General features: G+C 32.0%; 2 protein-coding genes across 2 annotated transcripts in view; both read left to right on the top strand.

Annotated features, from left to right (window-relative positions):
* LOC143063701 (uncharacterized) overlaps positions 1-6,950 on the top strand; it is a 31,832-nt gene extending 24,882 nt beyond the window's left edge. The window contains exon 11 of the mRNA XM_076236016.1: positions 1,853-6,950. Coding sequence (XP_076092131.1) covers positions 1,853-4,080 — 2,228 coding nt within the window. The 3' untranslated portion in view covers positions 4,081-6,950. The remainder of the gene's footprint in view (positions 1-1,852) is intronic.
* Positions 6,951-13,231: 6,281 nt separating this feature from the next.
* On the top strand, positions 13,232-23,163 carry LOC143063699 (uncharacterized). Its single transcript, XM_076236015.1, has 10 exons — positions 13,232-13,616; positions 14,740-15,022; positions 16,445-16,779; positions 17,120-17,242; positions 17,656-17,767; positions 18,531-18,628; positions 19,046-19,268; positions 20,235-20,324; positions 21,501-21,749; positions 22,522-23,163. The coding sequence occupies exons 1-10, from the start codon at positions 13,374-13,376 to the stop codon at positions 22,950-22,952; spliced, it is 2,187 nt and encodes a 728-aa protein (XP_076092130.1). The 5' UTR covers positions 13,232-13,373; the 3' UTR covers positions 22,953-23,163.
* Positions 23,164-23,188: the final 25 nt, after the last annotated feature.

Raw genomic sequence — 23,188 nt, 5'->3', positions numbered from 1 at the left:
CTTAATTCATGGTAAAAATTGATTAATTGTAGCTATTTAGAAACAAAAAAACTGAGAAAATTGTTTGCTTATTTAAAGAAAAGAATAAAATTATATTAAATTATCAAATACAACAAGAAATCTGTTGGCATGCAAAGATCAATTTTGTTTGTTTTTTGGGTTGACTATTTTTTTAGTTATGTCTGTTCTAATAACCAAATTTGTCCTATCTTGTACATTTTACTTGTGGAAATATATATTACTTCAGTGTTTTACCTGGTTTGATGCAGCTTAGATAAAAACATAACTAAAAAAAGTCTATTGTGAAAAAGGTCTTCTTTTACAAGCATGCACACCACATTTAGGATAACTTATTCTCCTTTATTAGGGTAACTGGCACTGAGATATGTCAATTTTTAAGCCATTTGAAATCAGGTCAAATTAGTGGAGTAATATCTATGTATTGTTATGGCATGATGCATGGGTTAAACAGCTGTTTTGAACATTTATTTAACATATTTTACTTTTACCAATTTACAATCCATTTGTTTGCCACCTATTTTTTACACACCAAACATAACATATGTTTAAGTTTTTAATCAAATATTCATATGCATATTATTTGTTCACGAAATAAAAATGCAATTACTGGCTCACAGCATTTGTTTGCCTTGTCAGTAAAGAATTTATAAAAGAATGACATAGATGCTAGCTTTCTGCCTTCAAGTATCTCATTTCAAATAGTTAGGTTTTAGCTTTCTTTATGAAGGTAAATCTAGGAAAGGGTCTCCAAAACCTTAAACTAAAAAAATAAAAAAAATAATTTTCAAGTTTCCTTTTCTGATTAGGTTGGTCTATTTAAGAATATTTGAATACTACAGACATGTAATAACTCATATACAGTTGCATTTGCACCCATTCGTTTTTGTGCTTTCGGTAACAGCACCATTCTCTACTAAATTGGCCAGTGTGTTCATGCTATTATCTTTTATGACATATTGCATGTACTTTAGATAAATAAGTAAAACAATGGATTTGAATTTCTATAATTTATAAAGTTGGCTGTTAATGATAAATCTAGGGAAGCTGTAGTTAAATGTTATCAGAGGGGAGATAATTCAATATTATCCTAAATTATTTTGTACTTATATTATTCAATTTATTTTTCACCTTATTTTTCTTTTCATTTCATTTTCTTTTCTTTTCTTTTTTTTTTCTTTCAATTAACATATAACACACAGTTCAGACATTGAAGGCATACAGCCTTTCTAGACTGCAGGGAAAACAATTTTTGCAAATCCTTTCTTTCATTTATTGCGAAACCAATTGTACCTTACCATAGATTCACCTGATAGTTACCTGTCAATTTAAACTTTTGGCAGTTCTATTGTCCCATTGAACAAATACAACAGGTATTGTTCTCTGTATAGTTTATTATGCAGTTTTTTATTAATAGTAAACATGCTATTTCCATCAGTTTGGCAGATAAACTTTTTACTCGGGTAGATTAATCAATGAGTGATAGATTTCTCTTAGAATGAATTTAAAGGTCCCAGTGAATAAACTGTACAGAGAACAATACCTGTTGTATTTGTTCAATGGCACAAATGAACTGCCAAAAGTTTGAATGGACAGATAACTATCAGGTGAATCTATGGAATGGTATTATTGGGTTCGCAATAATATTACAGCAATTCTATCTGCTGTTAGATTTACACTTAATTGTATTTTTTTATCATCTAAATATCGCATTGATATTCTGAAAAAATCTTTTTAAAAAAACACAATAAATCTATTAGTGGTCCATAAATTTCAAGCTTTATATAACTGCCAGAAATTTTGTCAGTGATGAGTAAAATCATTTGTTTTGCAGTCCTTGAAGACAGAGGAAGTCCAGTATTAGAAATCTTTGAGCAGGTATCGCCTACCACATGTAGGTCACAAGACATGGATACAGATCATTCTGACGTTGAAATGGAAACAGGTTCTTTTATTATTGAAACTGATAATGCTGAAGAATTTTCTACAGGAACAGACTATAGTTCAATCACTGAAGAAAAGACATCTGGTGATGAGGATGCAACAGGAAGTCCAGCAGTATTATGGGAAATTGATGAAGACAGCATCAGTAAGGTGGCTATTCCTGACAAATCAGTGTGTTATGTAGATTTAGGTAGTCCTGTTCAGATTCACTCAGCTTCTGTTGAAAATATTTCAATTCATCAAAATTCAGAAATCGTTTATGAAAGAAAATCTCACAATCAAAATGATGAGGATGAGGAAGAATGTCCAATTTTGTACACTGCAGTTAAAATTGATGACTTTGAAAAAGAAACAAGCTTGAAAAATGATGATAACTCAGCCAAAAGTAAAGTTCAAACTTTATCTGTTGATCTAACTACAAGTAAAAGCAGAGTAAGGATATTAACAGGGGATGATGATTTGTTTGAAATGTCTGGTGTAGAAGAAATGTCAGACTCGGACGAAGATAATGATAATTGCTGTAATGAAATATCAGGCATTATAGATAGAATAGGTTCACCTGTCAAAGATATTTCTGACTCACATGAATTACATAAACAAAAAGAAAATTTAAAGCAGAAATCCAGCAGTTCTTCAGATACAACTGAATTTGAAAAGGATTGTTCTGACTGCAATATACCGGTAGACAAGGGAGATAAATTGACGCTTATTGATAAATTGTGTTCATGTGTAAGGTCAGAACAGGTGAAAAATAAGGTCAAAAATGTGTTACATTTTCCTCAAAGTGATAAAGAAAAAAACATGGAAAAGGAATGTATAGGGAAAGACAATCATTATATTTCTGACCAAAGTGTAAAACTGCTTTCAGATTCTCAGAAAACTTTAGAAGATAAAAATCTATTAATTTCAAAAAGTGCAGCTCGTAAAGTTTTGTCTTTGAAAATTAGCAGAAATAAGGCAGAAAATAATCTTCATGATTCAATGGAACAAGGAAAAAATGATAATGGAAAAGGGAATTGCTCCAATTTGAAAGACTTGTCATCCAATGACATTGATGGTAATTCTGAGGTAGCAGCAGAAGTAAAGGTCACCAAAACAATGGGGGTATTGAAAACCCCATTGGTAGATTCTCCTAGTCAGTCTTTAAATTCTGTTAGAGACTCAGCAGGTCTTATTGAGTTAGATTCCGTTAGAGACTCAGCAGGTATTATTGAGTTAGATTCCGTTAGAGACTCTGAAGGAGATATTGAGCTAGATTCATTTAGAGATTCAGAAGGTATTATTGAGTTATCGCTTGGAGGATCATTAGAGAGTGTAGAAAGTATCCAAGAAACGTTGGAAGAAGATGAAGAAAATGAAATTTTAACAAAGCCATGTGATTCAGAAAATCATAATTCATTGTCAAAGACAAATCCATTCTTTAAAATTGTTGATGTGACTAGTATTGATCTTGATGAATATAACACTGACTCTTCTGACAATCTTATTGGGAACACTGATTCTTCCAACAATCCTGCTGGAAACACCAGTAGCCATGGTAGCTCAAAGCATTCCGTATTTGAAACTGATACTCCAGAGAATCCTGTAAGGACAAAGACAAAGGTAGTGGAGTATGCAAAACCTCCCTCAGAAAAATCTAAATCTAGTAATAAGATTACAAGTTTATTTGGTAAAGTGGACAAAATTTCTAATTTTTTATCAGGAAAAGTGGAACAGAACTCCAAACAGACATGCAGCTCATCTAAGCAGACAGATTCAATACCTCAGCATTCTCAAAATAAGGTCTCAAAGAAAATTACTGGTGCTCAACCTATAGATCTTGATAAGTCCAAATTTAGAGCTACAGAATCAGACATTGCAGTTTCTTCTGTATCTTATTTGCAGGCTAGTGACAATAAAAAGAAAGAGAGCAAACTTTTTAACAAAGAGAAGTGGAATAAAGACGTTGTGAAAAATTCTATTTTTAAATTAAAAGGGAAATTACCTTTAGCAAAAAAGAACAATACTGATTCAGAAAGCAGTGACGAAGAAGATGATATTCAAATAATTCAGGAAGAAAACATGGATAGGGATTCTAAGAAGAAAGAAGAAATTATTGTTTTGTCAGACTCTGACTAATGGATTTGTTGAAAATCTATTTTATGGAGAATCTTTATTTAAAAAACACATAGTAGGCAATCATTATTTTTGTGAATTATCAGATAATTAAGACTATCATGACTATTCAGGGAATTTTAAGTATTGTATATTTTTAGAGACCATATAAGAATATGTCTGACTTGCAATGAAAGTCACTGAATGCAAAATGAAAGCATAGGGTTACTACTTAGGTCTTTGTAAACTACTTGTAAAAAGCTTTATATTTCAAAGGGTAGAAGACTTCTTCATACCTAGTATACAAAATCTTAAAATGAAACTGCTTAAAAAAATGTATAGGTTTTTTTTGTCATGCAAATTTCTCACTTTTTTTAAGTAATAGCTATATGATATCTATATTTGGTATATGGGTTTCTTGCAATGTCTACATTTTCTACAGACAGGATTCACCTTACATAATTTCACAGATAAGTGATCAAGGTTAAAGTTACATGCTAATGTCTGTTACTTAGATACAATAAATAGAAGGTTAGCTTTATGTGATGTATATACTTTGGATTCATTATTATTTGTTGGCTACCAATTTTCGTTCATTTCGCGGGTATGGTTGAAATTTTCTATATGCTTGAATGCAGACTTCGGCAAAATCACAAAATAGATATCCACAACATGCAATAAGAAAATAAGGTACCATTGAAAAGGGAATTTTTTCCCACATTTTTTAAATTCATATTACTTTTAAATTTGATATCAAGTAGCATGATATTCAGACAAAAAACATTAATAGTAGCCATTGCGTATAGATTATTACATGGCATTTTTCATATCAGACGCTTTATCGGCCCAAGGTTATGATATCAGCCCAAGAGCCGCAGGCTCGAGGGCTAATATCATGAACGAGGGCCGATAAAGGGTCTGATATGAAAAATGACATGTAATTATCTTTTTATCATATACTTCAGCAGAAGAAATACAGACAAGAACTATTTAAATTTTATTTTGTTTGTCTTTGCGCTTTCAGATAATATTTACAACTGACAACCAAAAAAAATCTTATCTTTAATTTTTTTTATTGATATTACAAGCATTTTATTTATCTTGTCACAACAACTATCATGTTCTTCAATAATATTGTTACCTCATTTATGTCTTTCAAAACATTTTTAACTTAATTTATTTTTGCTCCTCAACCATTTTGTGAAAAGTCTTATCACTTGCCGTTTTCCGCGTTCTGTTGTCGTTTCAAACAAATTTCCGGAAATGCACGAAGTTGCATGTGATAAACGTCACGGAAATTAACGGAAAGGCATGTGATAACATTCCGGAAGCAGTCAATAAAGGTACCTTTATCAGCCCGCTATGGAGTTTCTAAGGAATCTGATCAATAAACCTAGTAATCCTTTCATAGCCTTTTGATATTTTCAAATGTTATTGAACTGTAAAATTTTAGTAATATTTTATACAAGTATATGATAAACATATTTAACAGAATACATGGAAACACAGTGAAAACTGACAAGAAAGAAAATCTTTAATCGTCATAAATTATCCAATTAAATATAAGTAGAGTTACAATGTAATAAAGTTATACAATTTTAAACCCAAAAATCTCAAATATCTATGACTTTTATGGTTGTTTTAATCTTTTTTCACAAAACATGCCTTAAATGTGTTGAAAGAATATGAAAAAACAGACTTTCAGTCTACTTTGTAATGATTTTCACATTAAGGAAAGGTTAAACCCTTGATCGCCTCCCCTCCAGGATCTTGGTTTCTTGTCTCTGTCTCATTGTATTCATTCTGCATCAAGTATTCATCACGTCATAAAATTCCACAAAATTATGATTAAAAGGAAACTGATCAACTTTTTCTTTGTTATATTGTTTGCCTCATTACAATGCTTATTCATATCTTTTGCCTTGTAAGCAAATATTTTGTTTAGAAATGTTTACTTTAAAATTTCTATTGAGTGACTACAAAATAAATGGTGCTAAAGGGAATTGTGGGTAATTATTAAAAAGAGTATCATTCCAATGCTATATTGATTTGCATATAAACTTGTAGGGTTAAAATGGCACAAATCAAATATTTTGTCGCAATGATTGAAAATGTTGAGCTTACAGTTTTACAGTGGTTATTTGATGTTATTGACATTTAAATTTATCATGACTTAATGTAATATAATTGTACATGCTCTTGCAGTATTTGTAAATTGTTGGGTGACTGCAAAATAGAAACTCTGATAAACTCTTACAGCTTGTTTACAACTTGGAAACATTTGGTATTTATGGATCAGTCTTACAAGAAATTGTAAACACATTTAAGGAATGACTGAAATATTTTTTCTGTCTATGAAGAAATAACATAAAAAATTTGGTGCACACTGAATAACACGTGAAGCAGGTTATTTAACAGTGTGCACCACATTTTTTATGTTATTTCGAATAGACAGAAAAAATATTACAGTCATTTCTTATAATTTAATTCTAAATTCCATTTTAAACCGTAGAAAACCATAAAAAACGTTGATGAAGTCAGTCACATGACTAAATTATGTCTATGGGCTGATAACAAAATAACGTCAGCCAATCAGAAGATGCATTACATCCAAAATTAAATTATTATATATTAACCTTGATATTACTTGTTCTAAAGTAATTTTTTCAATAGTTGGCCTTTTTTTTTCGCAGTGCAATTTTTCATTTCTCTAATTTATTGCCAAAGTATTTTTGAACAAATGGTTTACAATTTAATTGCCATCTTGATTATTTATATGGCAATAATTGTAATTATATATGTATACATATGTTCTATATTTTAATTAACATTTTATTGTGTCTACCTTATTGGTGGTCAGCAATGGAGAAAAAAGAATAAACTATTAAATCTGACATCTTTTTATCTCAATTAATTCAAGCCCTTCCTGTCTTCGCCTTGAAAGATATATGTTTTACTTGATATTATGGTTGCCTACCACCAGATAGGGGTTGTAGATACAGTTGGAATGTTTGTCTGCAATCTCATGGTCTCAAATATAGTTTTTGTCGAGTCTGCGACTAAATGCGACTTTAGTTGCAGAAAGCTCAACATAGGAATAACGATACAGCAGTGGCGTGAGATATCTTCTTAAAAGCTTTATATTGATGTTATTGATACATGTATTAAGATTTATCATGACTTAATGTAATATAACTGTACAGACTCATGCAGAATTGTAAATTGTTGGCTGACTGCAGAATGGGAACTTTGATAAACTTTTACAGCTTGTTTACAAATGAAAAACATTTGGTATTACATGTAATGAATTAGTCTTACAAGAAATTGTAAACACTATTAAACAAACATATTTTAGAATGTGGATAACCTGGATGCTTCACTTTTTGTATATAGATCCCTCATGTTACGAAGTTTCCATCAGTTACATGTCCTTGACTTCATTTTCATGGTTCAGTGACTACTTGAAAAAAAAAAAATTTGTAATGTTAAATTCTCTCTTATTATATGTAATTGGATGACTATATTTGGTTTGTGCGTACCTTGCAGTCCTCATGCCAGTCAGACATTTTTCACTTGACCTCAGCCTCATTTCATGGATCAGTGAACAAGGTCAAGTTTTGGTTGTCAAGTCCATATCTTAGATACTATAAGCAATGCAATAGGTCTTGTATATTTGGTGTATGAAAGGACTAAGGTGTACATGGCCAACTGTGTTTTGTGTTTTTGGTCTGTTTTTCTTATACTGTATGCAAAGGTCTACTATATTTGATGTATGGAATGATTGTAACGTGTACATGTCTATCTGGCAGGTGTCATCTGACCTTGACCTCATTTTCATGGTTCAGTGGTCAAAGTTAAGTTTTTGAATTTTGGTCTTTTATTCTAATACTGTATGCAATAGGCCAACTACATTTGGTGTATGGAAATATTTTATGATCTAAATGTCAGTTGTTCAGGTTTTATTTGACCTTGACCTCATTTTCATGGTTCATTGCTCAGTGTTAAGTTTTTGTGTTTTGGTCTGTTTTTCTTTAAACTGTAAGCAATAGGTCGACTATGTTTGTTGTATGGAAGAATTGTTAGCTGTTCATGTGTGCATGGCATGGTTCATCTGACCTTGACCTCATTTTTATGGTTCATTGGTCAATATTTATTATTTTTGGTTAATGTTAAGTTTATGTGACAGTTGTAATAAAGCTTTATATTTAGGACTATCAACATAATAGTAATGATAAGTAAAGAAAGCGAGACATTTCAGGGTGTGCACTCTTGTTTTGTAACTAAAAAACAAAGTTTTGTCAGATTAACAACTTTTATCAATTAGAATTCCTTGAATAGTATTGATGATACTTGATATCAGTGTTGCTTACCACCATAGGGATTGTCTCCAAGAAGAAGGTAATAAAAACTTAGTTCTACTTAAAATTACCATATTCAATTAAAAAATGTGTCCCATCTTCGAATATATGTGCCACTAGACGTTAAGCAATAATCAAACAAATATACAAAGTTGTTTCACATCTATAAATACATTTGGATGCCTTGGCAGTTGTTAATGATACTTAATATTGTGTTTACCAACCACTAGAAGGTGAGCTGTGCACAAGTTTGAAATGTTGGTCGGTAAAGGTCAAGATCACAAACGTGGTTCAAATATTCAGTCATGTCGGACTCCGAACTTTTGAATTTCTTAAAGGATGTCAATAATACTTGGCATTGTTGTTGGAAGCACCAGAGGGTTTGTCTCGGCTTTTGTTAGCTTTATTTTGAAGAAGTTCTTGTTTGCAGGGTAGAAACAATAATAAAGGACAAACCAACACATCTAAAACTAAATGACGGAGACCACCAGTAAAGAAATAGCAGACGACTCCTGTCTTTGGTACAAACATTAAGCTATGAAATACATTTTTTTTAACACTTGTCCATTTTTTGGGGCCTTTGTACTAGTAGCTTGCTGTTCGGTGAGCCAATGCTCCGTGTTGAAGACCGTACTTTGACCTATAACGGTTAACTTTTACAAATTGTGACTTGGATGGAGAGTTGTCTCATTGGCACTCATACCACATCTTATATCTTTTTGCTTTACCAATTGTTCTGTTGTACGTTGAACTGAAGACTATTGATAATCACATCATAATATTCTGCAGGGTTGCATGTACAAGAAATCGCAATTTGCGCTTTAATGCTGGCGTGCTTTGAAGGATACATTTTGGCTTCAAAGTTTTAGTTTATTTAAAATTATTTAAAAAACTTGTACTCAAGATTAGGATGTTTTGTCATTCTTTCTATGCCTTTTGGGGTCTTGTTTCCAAACAGTTCATACTTGGCTCACCTAACTCAAAGGGTGAAGTAGTGCTATCAGCTGCGGTCCCTTGTTGAAGCCTCACTTTTACAAAAATATTCTATGAAACTTAGTCAAGTAAATGTAATTTATATATGTTATAAATAGCCATATACAGTGTATATAGCCTAGGATAAAGAAATATGCTCTAAAAAGTTTTAAGAATAATTAAATGAAGGACCCCATCAAAAAACTCCATTATTAACAAGGCAGAGTTAGATAATGATACATTATATGAATGCTCATCGCCTGCACTTAATTGGAAGATATCATGTAAGATCATATACATTTTTAGAACCTCCCCTAGGTGGGGCATTATGTTTTCCGGTCTGTGCGTTCGTCCGTCCGTCTGTCACTTCAGGTTAAAGTTTTCGGTCAAGGTAGTTTTTGAGGTAGTTAATTTCAATCAACTTGAAACTTAGTAGAATCGATAGAAATATGTCAGTTTTGTCATTTTATTTGGATTTCAGTTAAAATGTCAAATTATGAGTAAAACCGCATAACAATTTCACATGTTTGTGAAATACTCTTCATCCCTGTTTATATATAAAACTGTTTTAAACAGAATACAAGTATAATATTGAATATTTCTCATGTTATTACTTCTACAGAACTGGTACAGTTAAGTCAAATACCAAGCTCGAATGTCCTCGTTTGAAAGTCAATGACACAGACTTGGTTCCTTAAATTCCATCTCTAAAATACATTTTCACTTCCACTAAAGACCGAGTCCCTATCTAGAAGTGATGTCCATCTGAAAGGTCAATGTTACAAATACATAGAGAAAAATACATGGCAAAATCCGTATCATATGTCGTATGATCCCGAGACACCAATATCAGTCCAAGGGCCTTTAGGCCAGAGGGATGATATTGGTCGAGGGTGATACGGCATGTGATACGGATTTTGTCATGTTTTATAGGCTACGTTTTATCATATATTTCAACAGAAGAGTAGGTCTGTTATATTATATGAACTGTTTTCTGATCCATAGCACTGGGTTACCTTCAGTTCTACTTTTGTCTTGTTTTCAAAAGCCTTTTAAAAAGAACTGCTCCTAGGTTACCTTACAATTTGCGTGCTGTTGTTTTAAAAATATTTTGTTTATTATTGTATTTTTTGTGTGTTTTGTATTTTTTATAGTTCCATTTAGTGTGCCAAACTTGAAAACTTGACGTTCGTGACGTCACATACCAAACAATTACGTCATTCAATAATTGCGTCACGCCCGAATGACCGTTTTATTGGACCTATTTTGAGGAAAATGTTTCTTAAGCAAAAAAAAACAAAACTGACTTCATGTAAAAAAAAAAGTAGGGGTGTGATAAAGGGTATGCGATAAAGGGTGCGCATCAAAGTTGCGCGATATGGATTAAACAGCAGGCTATTTATCAATTTATATGCAAAACTACTGTATTTACTACTAAACATAATTTTATGATAAAGTTGGTTATTATTTGCCCTTGGTCAAAACCAGAGATGTTTGATATTGATATTATATGTCTCTGTCAAAACGAAAAGGTTATTGCATACTTAAGTTTATTTATGATTTGAATTTTATATCAAATTTCTCCCTTTTAAAAGAGAGGAGCTTGACTTGCCGATACTCTTCCCAATTTTATTTTTTTTCAAAGATGGTTCGCATTTTTTTTTTTTAGAACAGTATAATATTAAATATCTTGATCTTGAATAAAGTGTTTATTGTTTATATAACTGTGAGCGTCAAAGTTGTTTCTAGACTTTTTCGAGTGACTGGAATTTTATAACATTGATATTGCGTTCATAATTCTCACTGCTGCATTGTAAATCAAACATTTGGATTTCTGTAGGTCTGCAAAAGTGGTATAAATGCTACTGTGATTGTTTGAAATATTTGTATCCTGTTTATGCATGATGATATTTAAAAGGTACCTATTTAAAACTACGTTTAAGTTAGGTTCATGTTACAAGTTATACCAGGCTTGGAGTTTCTCAATTTATGTCATAGAAGGAAATATCCCTCCCGTTCAATGATTCCAGTTTAAATATATTTATTTGGTAAAATACAAAATTAACAAGACACAAGTTCTACAAATTTACGAGGTCCTCTTTATTTTACATGTTTAGTTATTCAATACTATCGAACATGCATACAATATATATTTTTCTTCAGTTTTATTTAAAGAAAAGCAAGTCAATTTATCCAAAGACTGAAAAGAAGAAAAAGACATTGGCATGAACGAACATGTAATGTACTATTGGAAGAATAATATGTCATTTTCTAGATTTGCACGGGAAATTGGTTGACATTTGTCGTCTGTTTATATATATTGTTGTTCATATGTGTTTCTCGTTTTTCGTTTTTATATACTTCAATTCGATTAGACCGTTGGTTTTCCCGTTTGAATTATTTTACACTAATAATTTTTGGGACCCTTTATAGTTGCTGTTCGGTGTGAGCCAAAGCTCCGTGAGAAGGCCGTACCTTGACCTATAATGGTTTTACTTTTATAAATTGTTACTTTGATGGAGAGTTGTTTCATTGACACTCATACCACATCTTCCTATATCTACCAAACAAACTTTTACTACTGTTTTATGATTTAGTCTCTTAATATTGGTAAAGTTAAAAATGTCAAATGCTTTCTTTTGCTAATTTTCACTAGCTGATGTTATAAAGATAATTGTATGCAAGATTGCAAGCTTAATATTGAAAAATATATACAGATAATATGAAGGAGACTGAAGTATACATTATTATTATGTTTAAGTTCATGACACAAAACCATTACACGCACTTGACAAAATCTTAATGCAAAATAAATTAACAACATTCATATATTAATATATAGTCCTCAACGAAGTAATTTTGAGACTTTCAACCATAATTAAACCTTATCTCAATGAATATTTTAAAAGATATGTTTTGGTTGAATTATTTGCTATATTTCTATCATGGTTCGTGAGAGCATGACTGGGGTTTACAGAATAAAGAATAATGGGCCAATACTACAGATATCAAGTGATAGGAAATAGGTAAAAATGATGAACAGATAATGATGAGGTGTCAAAACATAAAGCATAGAAAAAAAATAGACAATATAAAGAATAGCGAAATATGACCGAAAAAAATAAGAATACAAAGATGAAGAAACACCCCGAGCATCTTTTAATCCAGATGATGTTACATGTACATCAGTACAGTAAAGCTGCGATCTTATATATCACCCAATTATTAACAACATCTAGCAAAGATATCTAACAAATGGTCTTTTAAAAATGTATACAAGATTCAAATTTCCGGTGGATAGAGATACAGGAGAACAAAAAAGTCATTATTCACAAATAAATCGTTTCAATTGCGCATTTTACTATGTTTACAAACACTCAGATTCAAACAGATATTGTTTGCTTGTTCAGAGATTGTAAAGTCCTGTTCAAATCATTATTCAATGCAAAAGATGTTAAACTGTGATACTTTTAATTAACTGTTCAACTTATTGAAGTACGCCCTTTGCCCTTAACTTTAGTTATCAATGCTAATTTGTATGAAAACTCCTGACACTGCAAATATTCATTCTACCCATTACTTTCCGCTTCTTAGCATCGAGGACCAAGACAGAAATGTATCGGGTAGGGTAATCTGAAGTACAAATAAATAATAATGTAACATACGTCTTATCGCCCAATGTCGTAACTCTGTAGTAAACATATTTCTTTAACGATAGTCCTGAAAATACCAGCGTTACCGTCACTTGTACGTTGTAGGTGGAGGCTTAGGTAATTGACATTATCTATTTGCTTAGAGAATCAACCCTTAACGGGGGATATAAAACCATTGTATCGTTTAGCAAGCTTTGTCACTTTAACACCACACTTGAAGAGGGCAGCTTAACTTTGAAAACGTCTGGCTTTCTTGACTTGTGACCGAAAGTCATCGAAACTGTAGGTCTTTTAAAGATTTATTTAGAACATTGAATTACTTTAAAATTTAAACATGTTAAAACTAGGTGTTTTGACATTTTTCGTGGTGTGTTTCGTAAATGGACAATTAACCGACAAAACTAGAACTCCAAACGCATCAGGATCGGATGTTGTAGAGGCTGTAGTGAACTTGATCAGAGAGGCATGTATCTTCCCAAATGATAAATTGTACCTCAGAAGACTGGCCTATGTTGAGAGCATGGATGGTTTGGAAGCAAATACCTACAGAGCAAATTACTATGGAGGAATTTGGCAGGTTAGTACACATGATGTAGCTCATTTTCTTTTAAATTCAAATGTTTAAAAAAACCTATATAACCTCCTTAACTATATTAACTGCTGTTTCAAAAGAGCAATAATTACTTGTCTTTCTAAAAATTGCAGTACAAACATTCGCGAACTTTATATGCAAGTTATGATTTATGTAAATGTATCTAGTATATCGAGTGAAAAAACCGCTAACATTAATACTTTATTTGAATGAGATTTTCGTCTATGAAAATAAGCGCATGAAAACCAAGTTAGATTTATAAGGTTCATAAAAGAAGAAAATGTCAAAATTGAAGCCCTCTTTTCTTTGTAGCTATTCTGTAGTATCCCTTTATGTGTAGAAATAGTAATTTTGGATTACCTGGAAGTAAATTAAAAAAGAAAAGGTTCAGTGGAAAAATAGTTTTGTCTTATTGAAATTAATGAGATCTGGTGTTTTGCACAATGATTTAGAAGTCTTTCTTCTTATCAAAATAAGTTTAAGCTGTAATTAATATGAAAAAAGAAAAATTTTGACGTATGTCAAAGAAGACAGAAATCCATTAACAAAAGACTACACAAAAGACATCTAGAAGTTAGGGACGACATCAAAAGTTCAATGAAGGATAAGAAACTTAATTCGCATAGTTTTTTCACTGACCCCCACACCCCCTCTCTAAACTTAATTTGGGAAAAATTGATTGACCAATATGTATTTATGTAAAATCGATTTTGGATCGATAAAACTTGCAGCAGTTTCAACCCCCCACCCCCAAACTATTTGATTTAAGTTTTTTTATCCTACATCGGTCTTTTGATGTCGTCCCTTATCAGACGGTTTCTAACGATAAATAGTGTTTATACAACATGCAAAACTCTAAGAAGGGTAATTTTTATTTTATTTTAAGTCAAACAGGTGAAACTGTATGCAACTTTTGAGTTGACCCGTATGACACCACATTATTGAATTCGTTCAAATACCATTTCGCCATTGTTCTGTCTCTTTACTGATGACCTCTTTGTTGTCTGTCCGTTTCAGTTTTTCTACGCTCTTTTGTTTGGCAAAAAGTTAACTGCAACATTTGTTACACTTAATGAAATAAAAATACATATTTTATCATTACTTGCAGATAGACCAGGACATGTTCCAACAAATTGCAACAGCTAAAGTTCTGGATGATGCTAAAAAGATGATAAAACAGAGCATAGGTATCGATTGGTCAAAAGTACAGTGGGTAGATCTGGCAAAACCATTATACTCTGGACTCGCCGCCGCTCTGTTTACTCTGCTCAAAGCAGGTAACAATGGAATCCCACGTGGTATCGAATATCAAGCCAACTTTTGGGTCAACACTTCCAGACCAGGCCAACTTGCAAATGTTTTTTTCACAAAATCCAACAAATTAGAAACAGGTAAAGGTCTTAAAAATTTTAGTTATGCAAGTATATTTCATTCATATTGACCAAATATTATACAATTACTGTCTTTTGATGAGGTAAATATGCGGTTTTATTGACTTTTGAAAAAATGATATTCACTGAGGCCGACGGCCGAAGTGAATATCAGTTTTTCAAAAGTCAATTAAACCCCATATTTACCGAAACAAAAGACAGTAATTGTTTTATTCCATATTCCGAGAAAAGAAAATGTATTTAATGACAAACATAATACCAAAACTAATTTTACACGAAACATTTTACCATAACGTTGCATGTAAAAGCGCGTGACGTTTAGCGCGGTGAATAACACTTTCTCAGGTGAATATGCTTTTTTATTCAAAATGCAATTCATATAGAGAAACATACTAAAATAATACCAATATAGAATAACAAGTGTTATTTTATTTTATACGCCGAAAGTTGGTCAGACGAGTAATTGTGCTGGTAGACTGTAGTTCCCAAGCATCACCAGCCAAGAAGTCCGTGCTTCGGCACCTTCATAATTTATTACATGCATACTATCGACATTCATTAACAGGTTTCTAATATGATTGCCAAACATACATGTAGGTACACATTTTGTAAGATATTTCAATGACTTATTATTTTAATAATTTTATGCCAGGACCTATTTACATCCATATGAACTAGAAATATTTTCATTAACAGCTAGTTACAAATAGTTTGTTATGCCTAGCCTACTTCAGCAGAACGTTTGACTAAGAAAAACAACTTTTGATAATACAATTTACACGTATTTCTACTTTATTGTCGATTTAAAATAATGAGGCAAAGCAAATTTTGGACATATGAAGGCTCAGTTGGCTATGAGATAATAACGCACACACAAAAAAGATAATACAATTATATATAGAGGTCATCATACAGTATATTTATTTTTAATTCTTTTTTGCAAGTTTAAATAATTACATTAGATGTATGTTTCATTATAATACGTTATTCTGATTGGTTAACTGTACATCACGTGTTATTCCTTAAGCAATTGCATTACACAATAAAACTTACCGACCGTGCGAGGGATGTATATCCAGTCAAGGGCGTTAAACACTTCCAGTTGTTGTATAAAACTTATCATTCATGATAACACGTGGTCCTACAATAAAATGCACAGGTAAATTCAATAAAAAAAAATGATAAAATTCGTGTTTTGCTTGATCCTAGCTAAAAAACGTAATTAAAAGTATTGAATGTTTCTTTTTGTAACTTCATAGGGTTGTAAAAGCGTTGACCGTGCGCACATAAAAAGTACTCCGGTCAACGCTTTTACACCCCAATAAAGTTACAAAAAGAAGCATTCAATTCTTAAATATATATATATTTGTAATTATTTTTTGCACGTTTAAATATATATCTATTTGTTATTTTTTTAAATAGGATGTAAAAGAACAAATGCCTTAGATTTGGTATTTGCCTTAGACAGTTCCACTAGTTTAGCTCCACAAGACTTCGATGTAGCAAAACAGTTTGTCAAATCTATTGTTGACTCATTTGAGATCAGTAGCGACAAAACACAGGTCGGCGTTATCCGATTCAGCACAACAGTTGATGGCGGGTTTAATTTGAACCAACACACTTCTGCCGATGGATTAAAGAAGGCAATCGATGGAGTACAGTACAAATCTGGTGGTACACACACTGCTGAAGCAATAGAGTACGCCATCAAAAATTTATTTACAACCACTAATGGCGCCCGTTTAGGGTCATCAAAGGTACTTTTGCACATTTTAAAATCATGTGATATGAATAGAATTCAGTTCGATCTTTTTATATTGATACATGTTGTTATAATGGGTTTGATCTGATATAAGAGGTGTTGATTTTTTTTCTTTCTTTTTAGAATTTTATGTATTTTATGTAATAAAATAATCAGGTACAAATTGTAACTTTTTAAAAAATGCTATAGATCTAATACAAATCAAATTTATCACAACACGCTTGTTTTTCATCTGTCAATTTCGGAGACATGAATGATAATTTAAACGTATTTTTTGTTTGTCTTTATAAAGGTGAATTGCCAATTCAGTATTTTATGTTATTTTTATCAATTAGATCTTGATTCTTGTAACTGATGGGCGTTCTGAAAATGGAGTTGAGACTTTAAGACAAGCCGCAGCTGCCAAAGCCAAAGGAATTTCCATATTTGCCATTGGAGTCACTGCACAGGTCGTCGAGGTAAGTTTCATTATTACCATCTTTTTTGCTCATTGTTGAAGGTTGTGAGATGGCCTATAGTTGATAATTTCTGTGTAATATAGTCTCTTGTGGAGAGTTGTTTAATTGACAATCATACCACATCTTCATGTCTCGTGTGGTATAACAATGTAAAACTATAGTCATATGTCTATATCTTTTATCTGTTAAATGTAATTTTGCTTTACAGTTATATCTAGATATCGCATATCATCATCGGCTATCATGCAAATGCTTTTACATTTGGCATACTAGTTATAATTCCCTATTTACAGTAGACGACAAAAGTGAATCAAAGACAAACTCATAGGCAGTATTGCCTTTAAATGTAATACAAAAGTTAAAAGTTAATAAAAAAAATCAATAATGTTGTTACAATTTTAAAATATTTTCAGAGAGAATTGAATGCAGTCGCTAGTCAACCTACATGCACACATGTCCAGATTCTGAATTCATTTGCCGACTTAGATTCTTTGAAAGCAGAAATAGAACAGGTGTCATGCAAAGGTAATTTTCATTATTCATTGACTTGTATAGTAGTGTTCTGTGTGTGTTAAATTTTAATGTTGTGGTTGTTCTCCTCTTATATTTTAAAAATACGTTTCCCGCAGTTTTAGTGTGTAATCCGGAGTTGTTTTATTCTATCTATTTATGAGTAGCGGTATACTACTGTTGCCTTTATTTATTTGAGCAAAGTTTGCTATAAGACGATACGTCAAAGGTCCTTACATAGATGTAAGATTATATAAAAGTTCATTGTTAGCGTTATAACAATAAGGAATATCTTTAGGTATAGTTTTCTTGCAAAATTTGTAACTCGTGTTATCTATAGTTTAAAATGAAGACACGTATAGCACGTTTAGAAGAACCCAAACAATGTTATTGATATAACAGCAAAATCTTGCATTAGTTTTAGTAGATGTAATCAAGCAATACAAATCCTCAGTTTATATATTTTTCATATTTATATTTGACTTTATTGAACACCAGCCAGTGAATTTGTCCTTGATGGACACAAGAGGGCGTCAATAGTCCAACGTATACTATATGACGACATCAATACTTTCAAAAGATGAACGTTTGTTTTCCATTCGTTTAATGTGTTTGAGCAGAGACTCTGACTTGAGCTTTATATTTTGCCATTTGATAAGTGACTTTCCGTTTTGAATTTTCCTTGTAGTTCGTTTTTTAGTAAAGAAAATCACGTTTCATGTTTCATCTTCTTTATATATAAAACTGAAATACACATGATTATCTTTTTTTCTTTTAGCTCCAGCAGTATTGACGCCAAACAAATACGTTTACGGATGTAATAGTGATGTTGCTGTTCAAATTTTACCAAATGTCAAAGCTGGTACAACTGTCACAGTAAGCATTTTGATAATATTAAGATAATTATCACAATTATCACAGCATATGTAATGTTGATTGAAGTCAGGGGGCCTGAAGTACAGTAGTTTTCGTTAGTTCTTGCATGTCATGTTTGTTATTCGTATATTATTTTGTTAAACATAATGCCGTTAGTTTTCTAACTTGAATTGCTAACAATTTTCATATCAGAATCTTTAATGGCAAACTATACCATGCGGTTTTTTTTTTTTTATTCTCAATGTTGAACAAACTGCTCTTTCATTTCAAGGAACAATAATGAAAAAGTTGACAAATTTTAATAAAAACATCTAGATAGATATATATAATTTAAAAAAAAGATATATCTTAATATTCGATAATTATTTAACAATTAAAGTATATACCATAAGTATTAATGTCATTTATCTTTAACAGGTTATGGTTGATGAAGGACAGGTTAATGTGTATGGATCCCTTGCAACTTCAAATCCTAACGCCATTATCAATGATTTCAATTCCCTAGCAACACTCAGTGCGTCTACCTCCTTCTATATTAAAGGAGATAAAGCAGTTTCTCTAGCATTTGTCAGCAACAAAGCAGTTTCTTGCAAGACAAATTTCACAGTTAATGTTGAGCAAGGAATGATGGCCCACAAAAGTAAGACTTATACAAACATACTACAATTATTTTTCAATATACTAGTACATGTATATATTTCAAGATAGTTTTTCCAAAAATCATTTTAATGCCCCACCTACGATAGTATGGTTTTTGGTTTGTGGGTCCGTTCGTCCGTCCGTCCGTTTGTCCCACTTCAGGTTAAATTTTTTGTCAAGGTAGATTTTGATGAAGTTAAAGTCCAATCAACCTTAGTACACATGTTCCCTATGATATAATCTTTCTAACTTTAACGCCAAATTACAGTTTTGACCTCAATTTCACTGAACATAGAAAATGATAGTACAGGCGAGGCATCAGTGTACTTTGGACACATTCTTGGTTTTTTTTTTTTTATGTTTCAAAGGTCCTTTAAATCGTGAAAATGACATTGATTACAGAGAAGAGGAAGATTGTTAGAACAAGTTTATCAGCAAAACTTGAACTTTATTTCAAAAGACCACATATTATTTAGAATTTGTGTGTGATAGTTTTGCTGTAATTTTTTACATTAGCTTCTGAGATGTCTTTGATGGCTGGAAAATTGCGTTATTGGTTCTAGTGAAAATTGCTAGGTCTACGTGGCATTGATACGATGTGATGGTTTGTTTGCATTGCATATAAACTAAACTAATGAGTGTGAAAAATCATTTATTTAACCGATAAATACCGTATACATCCTACAGATATCTATACAAAAAAAAGTGAAAATCATAGGACTAATTCTGTAGCTTTCTAAACATTCTTTTCGACTAAATCAGAAGCATTTCGGTTTGGAAAAAAAACCAGAAAGCATCTTTTGGTTAGATTTTCAGACTAGAATATATAATACCGTCAGATGAATATGCAATAGGTCTACTGTTATTTAAAGATATTTTATAATTCCACTGCTGTTTTTACTTTGGTCCTATTTTTGCAACATATTGAGAGATACAAGTCTGAAACTTTTAATTGGATTTTTTTCAGATGTGCACTTACTATGCATAGAAGATAACATCATTCAGAACTGTACAGCAGAAACATTACAGAAAAGTCCTTACCTTATTCTTCCACCAGGTAAGTTACATATGTCAGAACAGTACGGCAGAAACATTACAGAAAAGTCCCTACCTTATTCTTCCACCAGGTAAGTTACATATTACAGAAAAGTCCTTACCTTATTCTTCAACCAGATATCTTACATGTCGTGGAAGGGTCATCGGTCATCGTTAGAAAGGAAATATTTTGTTCGATTTGTGAACAGTCGTATCTTTATAGCTAATATCTACTTAATTAAACAACTAAATTAATCGAAGTTTAACCCTCCTTTAATAGTAGACTAGTTCGACAGATAACCAATGTATCTGTCTGTAGGACTAGACTCCTCCGAAAGGAGGGTATCATAGTTAATTACACCTTATGTTAGAATCCGGGGTTTTGATTGGTTAATAGCCAGTGTATTTTTCACCAATTTACTATTATCAAATGAATATCGTTCATTTTTAACGCCGCCGGGGTATTTGCTAAAAGGATATGCCTTTTTTACCCTCTCTGCCGTGGTATTTGCCAAAAAATACTCTATCCGACTGGACGCTTGTAACGTCACGATCATCAATGCGTTTTAGTACATTAACATTCGGTGTAATTAAAGAGATATATCATGTTATTGAGGGGTATTTGCGAAAAATACCCCTCCTTAACATGATATATCTGTTCATAACCTTATAATGATTTCACGGTTCAACTTAACAAGCAAACTAACAACCAATAATACCTTTACCTACACACTCAAGGCATTTTGCTGTAAATGTGAACCGACTTCGATTCATTAAGTTGTTTAATAAGTATAAATTGCAGTCCTTGAAATTGCATTTTTTTTTTCATGCAGAAGAAAAGAAAACGCCAAAACTTTATTTTATTATGTTAGTTATCGGTTACCATCATACCATATTTATCAGCCTACTTGTAAATTAATTCAATTTGCATGACATAATATTTAATGGACATGTATTTATAAATCTTTGATCTATCTTATTTTGAATGAATATTTATCCAGAAAAGCGCTTCGAGTTAACGATGTTGGTATTTTACATTACCGCTATAGATTTGAAATGAAATGTAAATGCATGGATTTATTTTTCTTCTTTTCAATTGCTTACCCTTTTATTTAAAAATATGCTATGATAAGTTTGTCAAATGTAATGAATTTACTTCATCCTTGATATGTTTGATATATCCTCTTTTTGCTTTTAGGAAGGAACAATTACCTTGGTTTATGCAATGCCATCCCAGAGTTCTTTGTCTTCCCAGAAAGAAATGATAGATTTATATTCTGTGATGGTCAAGGTCACTACTTTATTGTTCTTTGTCCTCTGGATTCTATCTTTGACTCCAATGTACTACGTTGTATTCCCGGAAGACTGCTGTTGACTCCAATAACAACCACTTCTATGCCACTGACGTCCACTCTTACCCCCGTACCGACCACCGCAGTTCCAACAGGTTAGTACAAAAACCAAAATAATATGTAAAACCATTGTGTATTTAACGAACCAGTTACCAGTTCATTTTATAAAGGCAGAAGATGCCGAGATGGGCAATCAGAATCCATAATTCAAAGAAAAACGGACAAAACCGTAACCAACACCAAAACGACGAAACAACAAACATTGGTTTATAAAACACCACACTTAAGCGACTCCGATCCTAGTCCGAGATTGCTTTGAAGTATAATGCCTTTTCAGATGTTGGGCACCAGGGCTCTTATTCCAAAGAGATGGCAACTTCTTGACTCAAATCATACATTATTCATTTCAATATTTGTTTTACTCTAGGAGGATCGTCGTATAACACCCAATGACACGTCCATATATTAGTATACAAGCAAAAGCTTTCTTTCCATCAATGGTCTATTTGACTTCTGTTTACAAAATAAAGTACACAGTTTCCCTGCAGTCAGATTAGTTTCTTGCAATCAGTTATTTTTTTTAATTTGATGTACAAGAGATACATACATTGTATGATTAAATGAGTTTGATTGTATATTTTTACTTTCCGTCAGATATCAATTTTATGAATCACAATCTGACCATAAGACATATGCATGTATACTTTTGTTCAAATTGTTATTTGTCAAAATAGTTTACTGAAATTTTATTTTTTAGATTTGATACCTGAACGTTTTTAGTGAGATTTTTGTGATTTTTAGAAATATGAATTTCAGTAAGGATTCACACCAACTTTACATAGTTTAAATTAATTTATTCTATTTCAGGTGTTGTTGTGCCAACTGGTACCCCAAAGAACCCGTGCACACCACAGAATCTTGCACTCGGCCTATACTTTTTCGAATACCCAGGAAACAACCAGCTGTTTATTGAGTGTTACAATCTTCCTTACGTAGCCGTTGTTAAGAGTTGTGATGCCCACCATTATTGGGACCAGAGAACCTTGACCTGCCTCTACAGACAAGTCGTCGTCGATCCTACAAAGGGCGTTTACAGTGGCGGCAGTAACCCATGCAATACTATTCCAAATCTCTTCTATTATCCATTACCAGAAAAAACAAAATACATTCATTGCGATGATTTCGGAGATGCATTCGAGAAGACCTGCCCTAACAACTTTATCTGGAGTCAACCAATTTTACAATGTATTCCAAGAGGCGTGATATTCAGTGCTCCACCCCCAGTTGTTGGAAAGTAACAGAAATATACTCATATTATATATAAACACTTTTTACATGAAACCTGATATATGAATAGATAAACATTCAATTTAAGGAAAGTCGTAAATATTCACATTTACTTCCGTATATGGATGTCAATTCGTAAATGTTGCGAATGTGTTCACAAAGAGATGTCTACATAATGAATTGTGCATTTTGTGTTGAAAGAATAAAATTCATATAAACTTTTCTGAAGAATTGCTATATTATATTA

The sequence above is a fragment of the Mytilus galloprovincialis genome, chromosome 2 (assembly GCF_965363235.1).
Source record: "Mytilus galloprovincialis chromosome 2, xbMytGall1.hap1.1, whole genome shotgun sequence".
In the NCBI taxonomy this organism is placed as follows: Eukaryota; Metazoa; Mollusca; class Bivalvia; order Mytilida; family Mytilidae; genus Mytilus; species Mytilus galloprovincialis.
This window is presented reverse-complemented; position numbering and strand designations above follow the sequence as displayed.